Source organism: Cetorhinus maximus, chromosome 20, assembly GCF_964194155.1.
Source record: "Cetorhinus maximus chromosome 20, sCetMax3.hap1.1, whole genome shotgun sequence".
Classification (NCBI taxonomy): domain Eukaryota; kingdom Metazoa; phylum Chordata; class Chondrichthyes; order Lamniformes; family Cetorhinidae; genus Cetorhinus; species Cetorhinus maximus.
In genome coordinates this window covers 88789290-88805367 of record NC_135898.1, presented here as the reverse complement: position 1 = coordinate 88805367, position 16078 = coordinate 88789290, and the positions used below count along the sequence as shown (strand labels likewise).

The 16078-nt window shown below is 45.5% G+C and overlaps 1 protein-coding gene across 1 annotated transcript in view; it reads left to right on the top strand.

The window, feature by feature from the left end:
• Nucleotides 1–15553, top strand: part of as3mt (arsenite methyltransferase) — a 44760-nt gene extending 29207 nt beyond the window's left edge. The window contains exons 9-11 of the mRNA XM_078565126.1: nt 1294–1436; nt 3835–3969; nt 14644–15553. Coding sequence (XP_078421252.1) covers nt 1294–1436; nt 3835–3969; nt 14644–14745 — 380 coding nt within the window. The 3' untranslated portion in view covers nt 14746–15553. The remainder of the gene's footprint in view (nt 1–1293; nt 1437–3834; nt 3970–14643) is intronic.
• Nucleotides 15554–16078: the final 525 nt, after the last annotated feature.

Sequence of the window (16078 nt, the reverse complement as noted above, 5' to 3'; positions counted from 1 at the left end):
AAGGATGTTCCCGATGGTGGGGGAGTCCAGAACCAGAGGTCACAGCCTGAAGATACGAGGTGGACCATTTAGGACTGAGATGAGGAGAAATTTCTTCACCCAGAGAGTGGTGAGCCTGTGGAATTCGCTACCACAGAAAGTAGTTGAGGCCAAAACATTGTATGTTTTCAAGAAGGAGTTAGATAGAGCTCTTGGGGCGAAAGGGATCAAAGGATATGGGGAGAAAGCGGGAGCAGGCTATTGAGTTGGATGAACAGCCATGATCATGATGAATGGCGGAGCAGGCTCGAAGGGCCGAATGGCCTGCTCCTGCTCCTAGTTTCTATGTTTCTATGTTCCATGCATCTGCTGCCCTTGTCCCCCTAGGTGGTAGAGGTTGTGGGTTTGTGGCTGTCGAAGGAGCCTTGGTGAGTTGCTGCAGTGCATCAATAGTGGAGGGAATGCATGTTTAAGGTGATGCACTACAGCCGGGATGTTGTTAGGATCCATCGCCTTTGCTCTATCCAGTGTGCTCAACTGTTTCTTGATATGATGTGAAGCGAATCAAATTGGCTGAAGGCTGGAATCTATGGTAGTGGGGGCCGCGGAAGGAGGCTGAGATGTATCGTCCGCTCGGTACTTCTGACTGGAAACGGCTACAGGGGCATCAACCTTGTCTTTTGCACTGAAATGCTGTCTCCACCGTCATTCAGTCGGGGGATGTTCATGGAACCCACTCCTCCAGTTGTTTCGTTGCCCACCACCATTCATGACTGGGTGTGGTGGGACTGCAGAGCTTTGATCTGACCTGCTGGTTGTGGGATCACTTGGCTCTGTCTATGGCATGCACGTAGTCCTGTGTTGTAGCTTGGCCAGGTTGACACCTCATTTTTAGGTATGCCTGGTGCTGCTCCTGGCATGCCCTCCTGCACTCTTCATTGAACCAGGGTTCATGGTACCAGATGGTAATGGTAGAGTGGGGGATATGAGGAAAGAGCAGGGGAAAGAGACTAATTGGATATCTCTTACATAGACATGTATAGACAGTGTGCTCCCCCTGTGCTGTATCATTCCATGATTCTATGACAATATTATGAAGATCTGGCTCTTCCATACCCTGTAAAACAGTGAAGTCTCACGGTTGACTTCTGTTTCTGTATCCCCATCACCTCCTGAAGCCACCAGCCTGTCACCATTTGCGCATTGTTAGAATTTAAGTAAACATCAGGTGGCAGAAAGTTTTGATTTACATTGAGTTGAGGGGATTGTTGTAATTTTTGTTACAGACCATCTTCATTTTTTTTCTCCTTTTAGGTGACTGCAAGTTTGTTTCTGCCACATATCGATTATTTAAAATCCCGACCAGCTGTCCAAAAGAAAAATGCTGGGTTACTTACAACGGCTCGATCACAGGCTTTAAAGAACTGTTGGAGTTTGATGTCAACTACACATTTAAGGTAAAGGTCAGATTTCAAGTGCTAATCTACTCAAGAAAATCGAGATCTACAACTGTAAACAATTTTGACTTCCATAGTGGGCACGGTAGCATAGTTATGTTACTGGACTAGTAAACCTAAAGGGCCCTGGATTACTAATCCTGAGACACGAGTAGAAATCCCACCACGGCAGCCGGGGAATTTAAATTTAAATTGTTGTTTGGTAGCGCAGAACTTGAGTATTGCTGAAAAAAGAGCCAGGCTGTTGAAGTTTTTCATCTTGTACTCATCAGGACAAATGCAAAGATGCCAAATTTCAAAGGGAACAACAATTTCTACTGCTTTGGGAAAGGGGTGCTGATTGGTTGGCAAGTCGGCTCTGATTGGTAGAGACATTTTCCTGGCAAATACACCAGGGAGCAATTGTCCCCCATGCTTTTGCTTATTCCAAAAAGGTGTGTAATGTCTGAACATATTCCTTTTGCCCGCATATGCAGGGACCCGAACAACAAGGGAATTGTTGCTCCATGTCATGAAGGTATAATAATGTTGTTGGAAATGATTTTAAAATAGAGTTCTGGTGGGGCCTGTGTCCATGTGTGTGTGTCTTAATTGGATTAAAGCCAGCTAGTCTGGGTGTTTTGATGATTAGTAGTTTTGAGATGTTAATTAGGTAAACGTAAGGAGGGTAGAAGGTAAAGTGTAAATTTGCATTTGTTAAAAGAAACCATTCAAGACTGCGGGTGAAATCTTACACCCAGCTAGAAGATGCCAAGCAATGTGTTTATTTTTTTTCAGCTGACTAATAAAATTGGTGGAATAAAAGGATGTTATTGTTAGAAGAGGTAAAGTTAAAAGCCTAGTGATACAATGGAAAATTTACATTCAAAGAGAAAGATATATATAAAGGCAAAAGGAGATTGTCTGTAAGGTAGAGACATTTTAAGATCCAACAAGTGAGAGAAGCCTCCGACCTGTAAGCCTCAAGCTGCTGTCTGCAAGGACCCAGAGCTGAAAGAAACTCATTTTGAAGGCGACTGCCCAGGGTGTCCTTTGCCAGGTGTCTATTTAAATCTGTGAGATTTACTGTTGCCTTAATGGGGGTGTAACTGAGAGTCAGATTAATTAGGGGATTTCTGCAGTTATTATACTAGTAATTTTGTAGACGTATGTATGTGTTGACAATCTTTCTTGTATTAATGAATGTTTAATTTAGTTTAATAAAAAAACCTCTTGCGACTCGGTGGTCTTTATTGCCAACTGAATTTAAAGCCTGCATTTCGAAACATACAAATTGCAAAAATGGGTTATGACAGTTGTTTCAAGCTTCCCTCTGGGATTTGAACAACTCGGCCTTTACCATCAGCTGCGTCATAATACTCCCTTTGAAATTTGGCATTCTTGCATTCAAAATGAGTTTCTTTCAGCTCTGGGTCCTTGCATCTATCATTCTCGCGTCTATCCTGATGAGTGCAAGATGAAAAGTTTGAACAGCATGTCTCTTTTCTTAGCAATTTAAATTCAATTAAATTAATAAACTCTGGTATAAAATAGTGCTCGTATCAGTAATGGTGATCATGAAACTACCAGATTTTCATTAAAAACCTGTCTGGTTAACAGATGTCCTTTAGGGAAGGAAATCTGCCATACTTAACCCAGTCTGGCCTCTATGTGACTCCAGACCCACAGCAGTGTGGTCGTCTTTTAACTCTAAAGTGGCCCAACGAGCTAATCTGTTCTATTCAAGAAGGTGGCTCCCACCACCAGCTTCTCCAGGGAAATCAGGCATGGGAAATAAATGCTGGCCTTGAGCACATCCTGTGAATGAATTAAAAAAAAACAACAACCTATTCAGGCTTAAAAGAGCTCAAAACCAATAAATCTCCCACCCAAAGAGGTGCTTATTACTTATAACATGTGGACAGAAACAGGCCGTCTGGACCAACTAAATAAAAACAAAAAACTACTGCGGATGCTGGAAATCCAAAACAAAAACAGAATTACCTGGAAAAACTCAGCAGGTCTGGCAGCATCGGCGGAGAAGAAAAGAGTTGACGTTCGGCAGAAGGGTCATGAGGACTCGAAACGTCGACTCTTTTCTTCTCCGCCGATGCTGCCAGACCTGCTGAGTTTTTCCAGGTAATTCTGTTTTCGTTTGGACCAACTAGTCTGTGCAGCTGAGCCTTCTCTCATTCCATCCACCTCATCTTAGCCTTTCAGCGTATCTTTCTACTCCCTTTCCCCTCGTGTACTCGCCTCCTTTCCTTTTGGACGCATCTGAGCTTATTCATCACAACTACTTCCTGCGGTCAGGAGTTTGACCTTTAGAGAGGGTCAGTGATAGCGCTCTCGCCTCGGGGGCTGATGGCCACGTTTCAGGTCCACCTGAACTGAAATTGTTTTTCACTCCGTTGCTCAGGAAGGAGAGGCCGTAACTGTGGATGAAGAGGTGGCAGCAATTCTCAAGAGCTCCCGATTCGCCAGTGCGTTCACCGTTAAGCCGGTTGGGATGATGGGTCCCTGCTCCACTGAAGGTCCGCCCACAAAATCAAAGGTAAAAGCAATATGAATTTTTTTTTAAAAGGGGGGCCGATTAGGCTTTTAAAAAGCCCAGTGTCCAAAAGTTCTGCAATTTTGAAATCATAAGAGAAAAATGAATTCAGCAGGAGATGGCACGATGAATATTACGTAGAATTTACAGCACAGAAACAGACCATTCAACCCATCTGCCTCTGCTAGTATTTATGTCCTACACAAGCCTCCTCCAGCCCCGCTTCATCATGTTCTTTCAGCATATGCAATACTTCTTTGTCCCTTGTGCACTTAAGGAGCTCCCTTTAAATGTATCTGTGCTGTTCACCACAACTACTCAGAGAGCGGAGATATGTCGGACAGCTGAATGAAAGCCTGGCAGGAACAAGAGAGGAAGGGGCAGCGGGTTGGTGGTAATAACAATATCCATTAGACAGGTAGAAGGAAGGAAACAACAGAGACACATAGATAGAGGTACCTCCCAAAACGATGACCTCTATGACCTAGAAGGACAAGGGCAGCAGACGAATGTGAATGCCACCACCTGTAAGTTCTCCTTCAAGCCACTTGCCATCCTGACTAGGAACTATATCACTGCGACGTCCAAGTCCTGGAACTCCCTCCCTAACAGCACTGTGGGTGTACCTACACCACATTGGACTGCAGCGGTTCAAGAAGGTGACTTAACCCACACCTTCTCAAGGGCGATTAGGGATGAGCAATAAATACTGGCCTTGTCAGCGATGGATGCCCACACCCCATGATCGAATACATCTTGAAAGGTTGGGAGGTAAAGGGCAGTGTTTTTTTCTTGGAGAACACAACTTTTCTCCCTCTGCACCTCCGGCCCTTTGCCCCCAGTGCCCCCCAACCCCCCAGCACGAGGAGGACAAAAAATGGAAAAAACTTTCCAAAATTAAAAAAAAACTAAAGTTTGGATTAAAGGCAATTCTTGGAGTTTGCTTCTCCAGATTCACATCATTCGATTGTTACATTTGTCTTTTTTCAGCCTAAAATGAACTTCAATTCCACGAGAGGTAGACTGTATATTTTTGAATATTTTTTGGAAACCTAACTGGAAGTTAAAACATTTACTGAGATAATTTACAAGGGCAATTTTCAGTTGCTCAAAATGATGTAGGAAAGACACTGAGCAATGGAAAAATCTAGAATAGAATTAGTCTAGGGTATTTAAAACGAATACAAAAACTTTTGTGTTTCTTTATCTGCTTAAAACTGAAAGGACACCCAGAACCATAAGACAAAGATAGTGGGACTCGCAGATATTTATTGACATGAGTGTATTTTGCTGTGGACATTATTGATTACAGAATGCACCATGCATTGTGCAGACAGACCCAACTTCCATTCAAGACTAAACATGAAATATTACTTCAGATGGTTATGATTAAATACTAATTAGGAACTCAACCTCATGCTGCGTTTTTTGATCTTGTTAACCGTTAAACAGCCAAAGCTGCCGAGTTTTATTATATCTAATTGGAACAGGACAGCACTGATAAATGACAGAAGTAGGTTGTTTCTCAGTTCCAGAATGACTTGGCTGCGCCGACCCGGCGTTATCCATCGGTGAGCTTCTTAACACTGGGAGTGCAGGGACCGGGGTGAGGAGGGTGCGGAGTAGGGGTGGGTGATGGGATGGGTGGGGAGAGGCAACGCCACAGCTGAACTCACTCCTAACCCCCTTTAATTGGCACAGGCCCGCACTTTCAACCAGTGGGCACAGGGCAGGGATCAGGAGCAGAAACCCTGCCTGGCCCAGAGACTAAGTGTGCTGTCTCCACCACTCTGCCAGCTGCAGAGTTTGATGACTGAATCATAGATTTTACTGGTCTGCTTGGCTCAGTCTAACAACAACAACAACAACTTATATTTGAATAGCACCTTTTAACATAAAACGTTCCAAGATACTTGACAGGAGTGTTGTAAAGCTAAGTGTGACACTGAGCCACATAAGGAGATATCAGATCAGATGACTGAAAGCTTGATCAAAGAGGTAGGTTTTAAGGAGTGCCTTAAAGGGGGAAGAGAGAGGGAGCGAGAGGGAGAGAGGTGTAGTGGGGGAGTTCCAGAGCTTAGGGCTGAGGTCATTGAAGGCACGGCAACCAATGGTGAAGCAGTGAAGATTGGGGGGGTGCTCAAGAGGCCAGAATTAGAGGAGCCGCAGATATCTCAGAGGGTTGTGGGGCTGGAGGAGACTGCAGAGATAGGGAGGGGTGAGGCCATGGAGGGGTCAAGGAGGAATATTTTAAAATCAAGACATTGCTTGACTGGGAGCCAATATAAACCAGGGAGAACAAGGGTGATAGGTGAATGGGACCTTGTGTGAGTAAGGCACGCACAGGGCAGTGCTGTCTAAACTCGAGTATTGGACAATCTACGCTTTAATTTGCTACTTGAATGTCAACCTGCAGGGCTGCAACAGCCCTTTAACTAAAGGCCTCCTGAATCCATCCCTCGCCCCATATGGGCACAGAGTTCTTGGATTTCTTTGTTTGAAGGTCTAAGATCCCAATCATTTTAATCACCTCTTGTCTCTCCAGTTTTATTACAAATTGTGTGAATTCACTTTGCTTTAAAAGCGTAACATTTTGAAAGAACTCATTTTCCAAATGCTTCCTGTCACAGTGACCAAAAAGGCTGCCCAAAACGATGTTTAGTCTTGTCTGCCTCTGTGCGTCAGTGAGAGATGGTGGATATTAACATGTCATAAGGAGCACATCGATTATAGACTTTCTTTGATCATTCAGTGTTGCTCTCTGTGAACTGACTGAAGAAAAAGATTGATTCAATAATCTGAACTGAATTCTGGAAATAACATGCTAGAATCAGAATTAAGCGCTTAAATAAGTTGAATTGGCAGCTGATATGAAGGCTGTGTTTAGTGACTTGACCAGTTTAACCAGCTTACAGATTCCGGAGAATCTAATGGGCTGGTGCCATTGTTGAAAAAGCTGTGTGTCGGTGAGAATGTGGCATCAACGCAATTTGAAAACTTCACTCAGTTTATGCAAGGCAGCCTTTTTTTTTAGCATTTAACCTTTATTCTTCCTGGTGTGTTTCCCATCAATGAAATGCTGCTTTTTTTGGTTGTGATTTGAAAGGGAACCTTTAGAGATCTGATATTTTCACTGCTGAGCGCTTTGTGACTGTTTCATTGAACACTCCCGACGAGAGGGAGACACTGTGGTGTTAGGAATCGAGTACAGGATGTGTTTGGAACTTCTCCTCTTTCAAGATCTTCTCAACCTTTTCATTTTTCTGCAATGATTTTATTTGTAGTCGCTGAAATTTTAATTGTTCTTTCCCCCCTCTCTTGCCCCCTTCCCAGATTCTATCCTTGCATTTATTGCCTGTCCCAAGTTGCCCTGAGTAAATAATGAGTTTGATGCAACTGAGTGTTTCAAAGGGGACCGGGTGTGGGGAACAAGTAAGGACAACAGGTTTCCTTCCTTAAAGGGTGTTAGTTTTTTACAGCTTCCTGGTCACTTTTAAGGAGACCCATTTTTTTGTTTCCAGGTTTTAAAATTAGAATCCAAATTCTCAAACTGTCATGGGTGGGATTTAACCAGCGTCCTCTCTTAATAGTACAGATTTCTGGGTTACTAGTCCAGTAATGTCCCCATCACACACTTCACAGACGTACTGCCATATTGTCCAGCTAGTTATTTGGCTGGTTGGTTAACCAGTCCACCATAAACTAGCTGCAGGTTTTACTGTCCCTTTTTCTTGAACTGATAATTACTTTTTAATCTGTGGTTGCCACTGATTTGCAGTTGTTCCAGACTACATGCAAGGTCAAACTGATTGAGAAGATAGTGTACTAAATTAGGCTGAGCAAGATCGAGATAAACAAGCGCAGGCAATTGATATACTTGTTAGTCAGGGCACCTTTGGAACAAAATGTTCCCGTCAGACTTTCGTATTTCCCCGATGGAATGTTGCTTACAATGTTGCAATGTTTAAGGCACTGACGCACCTATTGAACTATTGGATCACATACTGGGCTTTGAGGCAGCATAAGGGTTGAGAACGGTTTGACAGAGACGATTGCGGACTTGCCCTAAAGCTCCACAATTCGTCCAGTTTAGCAGTGGCTTTGGTCAGTGGTGATGACCCACATGCTGTTTGGTTTGCATCATCGTGCAGACTAGACTGGGCGTTGGGGCCCAGCAAGCAAATAGCAAAGCAAATGGTATGTTAGCTGTTATCATTTATTAAGCTGTAACAGGAAAAAGGTCTTACTACAGTTACAAAGGACCTGGATGAGACCACCAAATCTGTACAGCACCTGTGTACAGGTTTCTCTCACAAGGAAGGATGCCCTTGTCTTACAGGGAGTGTGACAAAGGTTCACTAGACTGATTCCTGGGATGAGGAAACTGCTCTGTGAGGAGAGTGACTAGCCGTAGGTCTAAATTCTCCAAAGTTTAGAGGAATGAGAGATCATTTGATTGAAACATATTAATTAATAAACTTAAGGGGAGATGCTGAGAAATTATTTTCCCTGGCTGGGAAATCTAGAATACGGGGTCGCAGTCTCAGAATAGATGCTGCCAGACCTGCTGAGTTTTTCCAGCTATTTCTGTTTTTGTTTTGGATTTCCAGCATCCGCAGTTTTTTGTTTTTATCAGAATAAGACAGTTGTTTAGGACTGGGCTGAGAAATTTAATCTCGGAGTTAAGGTTGGAGTTAAGTAGTGAACTGTGTGTTCTGATAAGTAATATTAGGGACCTTGTACCTATCAACAATTGTTAGCAGCCCTCAATACAGTAAATCAAAGACTTCCCAAGAAGCTGCTTATTAAGGATGATAGCACATTATCACTTCTCCGCTCTCTGACCTTGTCAGATATTTATGATGGAGGAATTCTCTGGCTGCAAGAACTGGGATCTCCCATTGGAAGGTTAACAGATATTCACAAATGGCTATATTATTAGTGAATAATGGTTTCACAGAAATCAGAATATTTTGGGCCAAATTTTCCAGTCTCCTGATCGTCAGGAGGGACCTTGCGCGTCAGGCCCCTGCAGAGGGCCTGACCCATGGATCTATGTGGGAATTGCCCAGGATCTTTAAACCTCCCATGGACAATTCACCTGCTCCCCAGGACCCACTGCGAATGTCTCTGACTCTTCAGTTAGAGTCAGAGACTTCGGACAGTTCCAGTGAACTTACCTGGATTGTTCCCCAGGAAGTGTTAGACAGATTTAAACCTACACCTGGTTAACTCCGCAACTGATCCCCTATCACCCCCTCCCCGGCCAGACCTGACCTCTTTACACCCTGACCCGACCTGACTACCCCCTGACCTGAATACACCCCAACAAACCCCCAGCCACCCCTCCAACACAACAACCTCTGACAGCTGACCTACTACACGTCTAACCCCGATCCAACCTGACTACCCTTCGACCCTCCCCAGCAACCCTCCCAATCCAACCCGACTGCCCGCTCACCCACCTGCCTACCTCACCTACCCTGACCACCCTAACCACCTTCCCCACCCACGTCACCTGCCCTACCCACCCATATCTACTCACAGACCTACCCATTCACTCACTCACTCACCCACTCCTCTATTCATTCACTCATCCATTCACTAACCTTCAAAGACTGGACATTTAAACTGACCAGACGGCAGCTAGTGCCATAAAAAAGGCATGTGCCCAGTCTTACCCTGACTCTGCTCCCCCTCGACGGAGTTCCCTGAGGGATGCTGTGCTGCGCTTCTCTGTAAAAGCAAAGACCAGAAGACCCCGGGTGGAAGAAGCAGTGGAGTCGAGTCAGAGGGTTTTCAATCGCAGCGACAGCTGAATTACCATCACTGCTGCTCAGGAGACACAGGGGGCCTTTATACATTGTAATCTCGTGCTCAGGATGTTCCTCCATCCAAATGTCTGTCTTCCCCTGCTAAAGGCACCCACTCCTGGGGTGAGGGGAGAGCTTCCATGAGTGTTGAAGGTGGCCCCTTCATCCTTGTCCACTCTCTATGGATGAGCCTAGATTTTGATTGTCACCACACTGTGCAATATGTGTGCATGCACTTTTTATCCGTTAGGGATAACTCCTGCTTTGATTGTGTCGCCATCACAGACTAACATCCGTATTCCGCCAACACGTATGAATGTGGTTAACAATGTGGTAATGATCAGATAATCCGTTTTTGTGATGTTGATTGGGGACCAAATATTGACCAGGGGGAGAACCCCCCACTGCTCTTCTTTGAATAGCGCCCTGGGGTCTATTTATATCCACCTGAATAGGCAGATGAGACCTCAGTTTAACATCTCATCCCAAAACTCCTAGTCCCAACAGGGCTGCACTCCCTCAGTGCTGCAGTGGAATGTCAGCCATGATTCTGAAGCCCTGGAGTGTGGGACTAGAAACTGGAAAAGTGTGATTCAGAGGCTCGAGTGCTACCACTGAGCCACAGGCTGCTGACAATGAGAAGTGAGACCAATGATGATTGTTGATATAATTCACCGGCAGAATTATCTAACAAGTAAGGCCAACCCTGGCTTATTTGCAATGGCCTATTTGTGTCTGACTAGACACAGTTGGTATTTTGCTAGCTGTTTTGTCAAGGGTGCCAGAGCCAATTGTAGCTTTCAGCTGCGACAGCTCTGACCAAATACAGAACCTCAGTAAGAGTCGGAGCAGAAATTGTTGTGGAACAATCAGGTTAAGTTGAAATTTCAGCCACTGTTCATGTGCCAAATATTGATTTTTCATCAGTCCCACCGCCGCACACCGCCCCCTCACCCCAAGTCAAAATGGATCTCTGTCTAAAATACTACCCCCTCACTTTGTGTTATGTTTATCTTTGGTTTTGGAGCAAAGGTTTATTTTCAGACTGTGTGCGCACACATGCGTGCAGTTTGTATGCTGGTGTCGCTTGGCTCAGCGTTTGGTTCTTGGCCTTCATCACTTTTCTGATGATCATGAGTAGATTGATTGGGCGGTAATTGGCTGGGTTGAATTTGTCCTGCTTTTTGTGTACAGGACATACCTGGGCAATTTTCCACATAGTCTGACAGATGCCAGTGTTGTAGCTGTACTGGAACAGCTTGGCTAGGGGCGTGGCAAGTTCTGGAGCACAAGTCTTCAGTACTATTGCCAGAATATTGTCAGGGCCCATAGCCTTTGCACTATCCAGCGCCTGCAGCCATTTCTTGATATCATGTGGAGTGAATCGAATTGGCTGAAGACTGGCATCTGTGATGCTGGGAACGTCCGGAGGAGTCTGTGATGGATCATCCACTCGGCACTTCTGGCTGAAGATTGTTGCAAATGCTTCAGCCTTATCTTTAACACTGATGTGCTGGGCTCCTCCATCATTGAGAATGGGGATATTTGTGGAGCCTCCTCCTCCAGTGAGTTGTTTAATTGCCCACCACCATTCACGACTGGATGTAGCAGGACTGCAGAACTTAGATCTGATCCGTTGGTTGTGGGATCGCTTAGCTCTGTCTATCACTTGCTGCTTATGCTGTTTGGCACGCAAGTAGTCCTGTGTTATAGCTTTACTAGGTTGACACCTCATTTTTAGGTATGCCTGGTGCTGCTCCTGGCATGCCCTCCTGCACTCTTCATTGAACCAGGGTTGATCCCCTGGCTTGATGGTAATGGTAGAGTGGGGGATATGCCGGGCCATGAGGTTACAGATTGTGTTCGAGTGCAATTGTGCAGCTGCTGATGGCCCACAGTGCCTCATGGATGCCCAGTCTTGAGTTGCTAGATCTGTTCAAAATATACCCCATTTAGCATGGTGGTAGTGCCACACAACACGATGGAGGATATCCTCAATGTGAAGGTGCTACTTGGTCTCCACAATGACTGTGCGGTGGTCACTCCTACTGATACTGTCATGGACAGAGGTATCTGCATTAGGGAGGTTGGTGAGGATGAGGTTGGTGAGTATGTTTTTCGCTCTTGTTGGGTCCCTCACCACCAGCCTATCAGCTGTGTGATTTAGGACTCGGCCAGCTTATTGGTGCCTCCGAGCCACTCTTGGTGATGGACATTGAAGTCCCCCACCCCGAGTATATTCTGCGCCCTTGTCAGCCTCAGTGCTTCCTCCAAGTGGTGTTCAAGATGGGGGAGCATTACCCTGAGACTCTGAATTACTGGTCCAGCGATAACACCTCCATGCCATCACCTCCCCGGTCCTGAACATTGTGCAATCATCAACGAACATCCCCATTTCTGACCTTATGATGGAAGGAAGGTCATTGATGAAGCAACTGAAGATGGTTGGGCCTAGGCACTACCCTGAGGAACTCCTGCAATGTCCTGGAGCTGAGATGATTTACCTCCAACAACCACAACCATCTTCCTTTGTGCCAGGTATGACTCCGACCCGTGAAGAGTTTTTCCATTGACTTCAGTTTTGCTAGGGCTCCTTCAGGCCGGACTTGGTCAAATGCTGCCTTGATGTCAAGGGCAGTCACTCTCACTTCATCTCCTGAGTTGAGCCTTTTTGTCCACATTTGGATCAAGGCTGTAATGAGGTCAGGGGCTGAGTGTCTGAGGCAAAGCCGAAGCTGAATGTCCGTAAGCAGGTTAAGTGCTCTGTAAGTGCCACCTGATAACACTGTCAATGACACCTTCCATCACTTTGCTGGTGATCAAGAGTAGACTGATGGGCGGTAATTGGCTGAATTGGATTTTGTCCTGCTTTTTGTGGATAGGACATACCTAAACAATTTCCCACGTAGCCGGGTAGATGCCAGTGTTGTATCTGTACTGGAACAGCTTGGCTAGGGCTGCAGCTAGCTTTGGAGCACAAGTCTTCAGTTCTATTGCTGGAATATTGTCAGGGCCCATAGCCTTTGCAGTATCCAGTGCCTTCAGCTATTTCTTGATATCATGTGGAGTGAATCGAATTGGCTGAAGACTGGCATCTGTGATGCTGGGGACCTCCGGAAGAGTCTGAGATGGATCATCCACTCGGCACTTCTGGCTGAAGATGGTTGCAAATGCTTCAGCCTCCTTACCACCCGCCACAGACCCAGTCCAGCAGTTATACCATTTAGAATTCATCCAGCTCGGTCAGTAGTAATGCTACAAGCCACTCTTGCTGATGGACATTGAAGTTGCCCACCCAGTATACATTCTTTGCCCTTGCCACCTTCAGTGCTTTTTTCCAATTGATGTTCAGCATGGAGGAGTACTGATTCATCAGTTGAGGGGTCGGGGAATGGGAACAGTATGTGGTAATCAGCAGGAGTTTCCTTGCCCATGTTTGACTTGGTGCCATGAGATTGGATGTTGAGGACTCCCAGGAAAACCCTCCTGACTGAATATCACTGTGGCAACCCCTCTGGTGGGTCTGTCCCGTCTTTGGGACAGGAAATACCCAGGGATGGTGATGGTGGTGTCTGGGACATTATCTGTCAGGTATGATTCTGTGAGGATGACTATGTCAGGCTGTTGCTTGACTAGTCTGTGAGACAACTCTCCTAGTTTTGGCACAAGCCCCCAGATGCTAGAAAGGAGGACTTTGCCATTTCCATTGCCTAGGTCAATGCTGGGTGATCTGTCCAGTTTCATTCCTTTTAGGCTTCGTAACAGTTTGATTCGGGTGAGTGGCTTGCTAGGCCATTTCAGAGGGCATTTAAGAGTCAACCACATTGCTGTGGGCCTAGAATCACATATAGGCCAGACCAGCAGATTCCCTTCCCTAAAGGGTATTAGTGAAGCAGGTGGGTTTTTACAATTATTGCCAATGGTTTCCTGGTCACCATTACTGAGTCCAGCTTTTAATTTCAGATTTATTAATTAAATGTTAAATTCCACCAACTGCCATGGTGGGATTTGAACCCCTGGCCCCAGAGCATTAACCTGGGCCCCTGGATTGCTAGTCTAGTGATATTACCACTATGCCACCATCTCCCTGCAAAATTTGATGAACCACCCAGGTACCAGCCTGATAACCAAAAACTTGGTCAAAGATATAGGTTTTCAGGAACATCTCAAAGGAGGAGAGAGAAATGCAGGGATTCAGGGAGGGAATTCCAGAGCTTAGGACCTTGACAGACGAAGGCACAGCCAACAATGGTGGAGTGATTAAAGCCTGAGATGCTCAAGAGGCCAGACCTGGGGGAGGGCCGGAGGAGATTACAGAGATAGAGAGAAACAAGGCCATTGAGGGATTTAAAAACCGATGAGAATTTTAAAATCAGTGCTTTAAAATATTGTTTTATCAGGAGCCAGGGAGCACAGGGGTGATGGGTGAATGGAATTTGGTGTGAGTTAAGACGCAGACAGCAGTGTTTTGGATGATCTGACGTTTACAGGAGGTAGGACCTGGTGCATTGGGATGATCTTGTGCGAGGCTGACACAGTCTCAGTGCTTGGCGAGCGTTGCATTGTTGGGGGCCGTTGTTCTTTGAATTAAGGACCAATCTGTCTATTCAGATGGATATAACAGATTATGTGGTAGCTCTTCTTTGAAAAGTACATTGGAATCTTTTACATCCATCTTAATCACCATTAACCTGGCCAAAAAAAAACCCCACGATAGATAACACACGTAGAAAAAAACAAAGTGTAATCAGACAAAACAAATGTAATCGACTGCATCTGAAATGTTCTTTTCAATGGTTGGTGGAGGTGCCATTTTATTACTGAGGTTTGAATGTTTTTTTTTAATTGGCCTCTCTTTCTTTAGGATCCTGTCGTTGACCCTTTCAAGTTGACCGAAGGGCCCGAGGTCACAGGGACTCCATCCTGTGCCAGAACATGCTCCGTGCAAAGCAAAGGATGTTGTTGAAGCAACTCCATTGGTGGAAGAATAATCTCCGCTAAGCCCAATAATCAGTGAACTCAATGTCAAGAAATGATTAGAAGTGCGAATGAAGCTGTGGTTCTCCCTCTGTGGCCTGAGCTGTGCAGAAATGAATGTTGAATCTGCCCAGCTCTCAGCCCAGCTAGTTCCTGCTAACGCCATGACTTGGTCTAAAGGCCCCTTTGCCATGACCCATGTTTTTCTGCCGCTTCAGGAACCATGTCATGTCCTTGGCTTGTCCACGTTTTAGCCTCAAGTTTCGCCTGAGTTTGATACTTTCCTGAAAACCCTTTGCTTTTCTGTCCTTCCCAAAATCTGACTTGAGTTGAACTAAGGTCTGTCAGCTCCATTACACCTTATAACCTCTAAACTGAATGTAATTCCACACAGAATCCAGGGTGAGTGGGTTACCTCCCCAAAGCGTCTATGCTGAAAATTGTTCACATGCAACAACTTGCATTTATATAGCACCTTTAATGTCCCTAGGCGCTTCACAGCCGCGTAACTTTTAGAAGGTGATTTTTTTTTGCTTTTTAAAACCGGCTGGAAGAGGGCAGCTGAGAAAGGCTCGGGTCCTGAGGTCAGTTAACGGTTGACGCCGAGCACCTTTCAAGTCACGGGGAGTGGTGAGTACCGGGGACGATCGAGACCCACCCACGTTTCCAAACGTGCCCGTTGCTTGAGATGTCAGCCCTGATTTCAGGCCATGTTCGATTCGCATGAAATTTTCACTGTTCAAATCTTTTGCTCTGTCACAAATGCTTTACCGCCCAATAAAGAACAACTTTGCAATAATCAGTGGCGTCTGTGTACTTCACTAGGGAATCTCATCGCAGACGACCCCTTCGGTTAACTGGGCTGCAGCCTGGTTTTGATGGGAGCCACCTCGCAGAATGATCAGATTTAATGAGGCAGCTCAGGGGTAATCTGCTCGCAGAACTGCAGATGAAGCTTGAAAATGGAAATTTGTTGTAAATGTTTAATGGACTTGTGGGGGCAACACCTGTTAAAATGTAAGAGCTGGCTACCTTATTTTCCCTCTTTTATTTTTTTTCCCTCCGCCAGTTTTACCTGCAGTTCTGTGGATAGCCCCTTTGCCTCTGATGGGTGCAAGTCCTGCTCTGGACACTTGAGCACAGAATGCAGGCTGACACATCAGTGCGGTGCGGTGCAGTACTGAGAGAGAGCTGCATTGCTTGAGGTGCTGTCTCTGAGAGAGCTATCCAATTGGAGCCACACCCCTCATCTTTCCTCATAGCCCTGCAAATCTTTCCTTTTCAAGCATTTATCCAATTCCCCTTTTGAAAGTTCGACTGCA